The sequence below is a fragment of the Ochotona curzoniae genome, unplaced genomic scaffold, assembly GCF_017591425.1.
Source record: "Ochotona curzoniae isolate NIBS_2020 unplaced genomic scaffold, NIBS_Ocur_1.0 contig_430, whole genome shotgun sequence".
Classification (NCBI taxonomy): Eukaryota; Metazoa; Chordata; class Mammalia; order Lagomorpha; family Ochotonidae; genus Ochotona; species Ochotona curzoniae.
The window spans coordinates 14,076,451-14,080,697 of record NW_024466219.1 but is presented as its reverse complement, the minus strand read 5'-3'; the positions used below and the strand labels follow the sequence as shown (position 1 = coordinate 14,080,697).

Here is a 4,247-nt window from a genome sequence, read left to right as displayed (position 1 = left end):
AGTTGCAGAGTGGAAAGGAAGCTTCAAGATCCCTGAGCCGAGCTCACCTATTCCTTCTGTGCCTCTCAAGGAGTCCTGCCTGCTGGCTATCAGGTCAAACCATCTCACTACGGATTACTCAGGTTTGTAAAAGATCATCTACAATTAGAGACATTCTTTGGGAAATGCTTACTGGTTGGTCACAGTATGCTACAAGGCTTTCCTTCAAACTGCCATTCAAATCGTACAAACTGTTATTTTATTTACCCGTAAAATATGTAAAATACCTATAAAACATTTTATTGTCTTCATACTATGGTGGTAAACGCTTAAAAAAAAAGGCAATTCAAATGCAAAAAATATTTTTTTCCTAACTGGTTTCTATTTTCCTTTTCCACAGATCCAATCCTAAACTTAAAGGGTAACTACTATCACATTCAGTAATCTGAAAGCATGAAACTGACCAGTATGAGGAGGCAATTGTAAATACCCAATTATAAAATAATCTTGTAGATTTTACTTTTGCCAAGTTACAAGGATCAAGGTTTTTAAAGAAAGAAAATTATGGATGGGGGGAGGGAGCAGATAATTCCATCTTAGTAGGCTTTTTTCTCATTTTCTTGGTTTCTGAATAATCAAACTTCCCATATAGGGGAAATTCTTACTTAAAACCAATTACCAGTTCAATCCACCAGCCAGAAACAGCCTAAGGCTTTTCAATGCTGCACTATATTTTTTAATTAAAAAATATATACTTTCTCTCCCAATTAATGTAAAAATTTCAAGTGCTAACTACACTAGATCACAACTGTGAAGTTTTTAAAACTAATCTTTATTTTGTCGGCATCATCTTGCCTCCGAGGAATTCTCTCGGGCTTCCTCGCATTTGTTTTATAAAGTTATTAGCATGTCTATATAGAACAGTATGGATATGGTAACATCAAGGAGCTGCCATTTTAAATGGAGTAAAGGGAAAAAATTAAGGTAATATTTCTTTTTCACTGCTTTGAACAGCTTCATTCTGAGAATCCCAACTCAGAACCAACGTAGAATAATCATAGTTAACATTTTTCAAGTTCATTTTCAGAAACATCAGCTGTTCTATATTGTCAAAGTCCAGGCTCATGATCTGCTTTGGATGAAAGTGGCTATTTGTAGTAAAGATACATTCAGACTGCCAACTACACATGGGACAACTTAGATACTGAATGGCAACTTGGCTCAAAGCTGGCCAGACGCTCACCTTCCCCTGCCAGTAAACCAAAGGGTCATCCCCGCAGGAGAGCTCAGAATACTTCTCTTTGAAGTACTCCTCCACTATGGCTATGGCAGAAGGCAACATGAAACTTTTGTTTCCAATGGCAACATTGTCTGTAGCTAAGCTACCAATGGGAAGGGAACTGGAAGCACCTTTTACAGAGGAGGCAAAGCACTCGCCTCCTGCTGTAACTAACGGACCAGACCCTTCTGAACCTGCAACCTGGCAGACCTCTGGTGAAGATGCCATGTAATTACAAACCTCTTCTGCAAGGATTTGTTTGTAAGTTTCTAAATCAGCACCTTGAGGGAAAAAGTCTTCCAAGCTGTTTTTAAAGCAAGGATCTAACAAAGTAGCCAAGATATAGGGCTTGGACTTGAGCATGGCACTTAGCAGGGTGTCAGTTTCAAGTTTCAGAGACAGACTGTCCACCAGACTGAGAGCCTGACTGATACCCCTGACTTGAAAATCTCCTCTGAGTTTCCGCAAGGAAAGAAGCAGATGGTGGATTAAGGGCAGCACCTGATTCAATCCTGTCACCTTCACACTCACTTTCTGAGTGGCTTCCTCAAACGGCTTAAGAATATCATAAACGTAAGTCATTAGGGTCCACTGAAGGGACGTCAGTACAACTCCACTGGCTCTACCAAGACTATGGTGAACAGAGTAGCAATGCTCCAACAGCCACTTCAGCATGTAAAAGGTAGAAATCCAATGGCCAGCTTCATCCTGCTTCAAATTCTTCCATGGAAGTTGGTGATCATTTTGGAACTCTTGCAGTATCTGACGGGCCTTGATGGAATGGGTAAAATGATGACATGTTTTCCTAGCAGCCACTAACATATTCTCAATGCTTTTGTGCTCACAGAAAAAGTCCTGAATGACTATATTCAAACAATGTAGGAAGCACGGCACGTGGGTAAACCCACCATCTTTGATTGCATGTACCACACTTGAGGAATTGTCAGAAACAATGAAGCCAGGGGCAAGGAAATTAGGAGAAAGCCACAGACCAATCTGGTCATTCAATTCTTGTAAAATGTTGGTTATCAAACAGTCTTTGGCTAAACCTGTAACACAAAGCACTGCCCACTTTCTAAAATTGGGGATCCTGCCATGATTGGGAGAGGCGGCAGTTTCCAAAGAGACCCAGTGCACAGTCACAATGAAATAGTCAGTGGATGGGTCATGGGTCCACAGGTCAACAGTCAAGTGGATCTTCTGGCTTTGGACATTCTCTAGGGTCAAGAAAATTTTTTCTCTGACGGAATCATACAACTGAGGTACAGCCTGGGTGAAAAAGTAAGTCTCTGATGGCAACCTGTAGTCAGGGGCCACAAGCTGCAAGAACCTCTGAAAGGCGGGAGTGCAGAAGTAGCTGTAAGGGTGCAGATCCTCCACGATCATCTGGATGACCGCCTGGCTTATTTGACGGGGGCCTGGGTTGGCAGCACCTGCTGTCTGCTTCTCCTGCATCTGTATCACTGGGACTGATTCCACCACAGCAACAGGACTCTCGGCTCTGTTCTCAGCCTCCAACACTGGAGGCTCATCGATGTCAGAGTCGCTGAGGTCTTCGGCTGTTAGGTCCTGGCTGCCGGTGGACTTCTCCCCTTGGACGGTATCACTCAGGATGTCACTGCTCTCGGTCTCGGCCTCATCCGAGCCATTTCCGGCAGCGCCACTGTCTTTGTTGGCAACAGCCCAATGGATGGGATGTGTGGCCTGCAGGTGTCTCTGAAGGGTTGACGTTCCTAAGTGGGAGCCTGGTCTCCCACGGCTCACACTCCTTTTGCATATGTTACACACAGCTCTTGAAATGTGCTGGGGATCCGTGTAAAAAAAATTCCACACTGCTGATGTCTTGGCCCTCGTTCCGGGAATTAAGGCATGCTTGACAAGATTACTTTTGATCAGAAATCTCCCTCTCTCTGCCCTCAGGGCATCAGATGCCGATTTACCACGTTTCTCACCCATTCTGCTATCATCTAATGGGTCAGTGGAAATATAGTCAAAGCTTGCATTGCTTCCAGGAGAAGAGGGAGACAGAGACACATCCAAGCTGAAGTCCTCCTCCCCACTGGTGACCCCGAATTTGTTGGCCCTGGTCCAGTGAGGCGAATGCCGTGCCTGTAGATGCCTCTGGAGAGTGGAGGTGCCGAGATGGCTGCCTGGCTTACCCCTGCTGACACTTTTCTCACAAAGGTTGCAAATAGCCCGCCAGGTATACTGGGGGTCCACATGGAAGAAGTGCCACACAATGGAAGTCTTGGCTCTGGTACTTGGGAGGTAAATCTGCTTCTCTATGCCATTCTCAAAAAGGCCTTCTTCCTCCTGCCCAGGGGCACTGGAGGCCAGCAAGGCAGGGCTGTCTGCCTCGGGCCTCCCAGACCCCAAGTCCTTACTGAACTTCTTGGCTAAGATCAGCTTCTTTCGGCGCCTTTTCCCCTTAATGCGCAAACCCTTCTTTTTCTTCTTTTTACCAGGCAGTTTTGCCTCTCTATCCACTGCCTCTGCCACCATTTTTTTCCCTTTACCAAGGTGTCTTCATCTGCATTAGAATGAATCAAAACACATCCCAAAATTCCAGCACCACTAAAAGTCCTGCTTTTTCTACCCCGGGAGAGTGAGGAAACTGACACACAAGCCCATTCTCTGTGTCTCCAAATCGCATTCCAGGACTGGCCGGTGGGTCCACTACTCAAGTTGACACACAGCTGCACAGTACCTCATCTCCAGTTTCCACAGGGAGTCAAATTCCCTGTGGGCCAGTGACTTCCATGCCAGGTTATTTTTGGAGGACAATGACAGCAACAGAGAATATTCCCAAACTCTTTCTTAAAGCGTTCTGAGATCCCTTCCAACTTCCTGTGTTCCGAATTCAAGGAAAAAAAAAAAAAAAGAAAGAAAAAAATCCACCTGGAGTCCACTTCTCCACAGTCACAGAGTTGGTCAAGCCAGCTCTCCCAAATCCACGTCCATGCTCCTTCTCTTTATCAAGTACTGTTTC

The 4,247-nt window shown here is 44.9% G+C and overlaps 1 protein-coding gene across 1 annotated transcript; it reads right to left on the bottom strand.

Moving 5' to 3' along the window:
• Positions 1-350: 350 nt before the first annotated feature.
• On the bottom strand, positions 351-3,964 carry ZBED6 (zinc finger BED-type containing 6). The gene has a single exon (XM_040985487.1). The coding sequence runs from the start codon at positions 3,758-3,760 to the stop codon at positions 959-961; it is 2,802 nt and encodes a 933-aa protein (XP_040841421.1). The 5' UTR covers positions 3,761-3,964; the 3' UTR covers positions 351-958.
• Between the last annotated feature and the right edge of the window lie 283 nt (positions 3,965-4,247).

Bases quoted from the DNA above. Each gene is read 5' to 3' on its own strand.
- ZBED6 (XM_040985487.1), bottom strand. From the start codon at position 3,760: ATGGTGGCAGAGGCAGTGGATAGAGAGGCAAAACTGCCTGGTAAAAAG.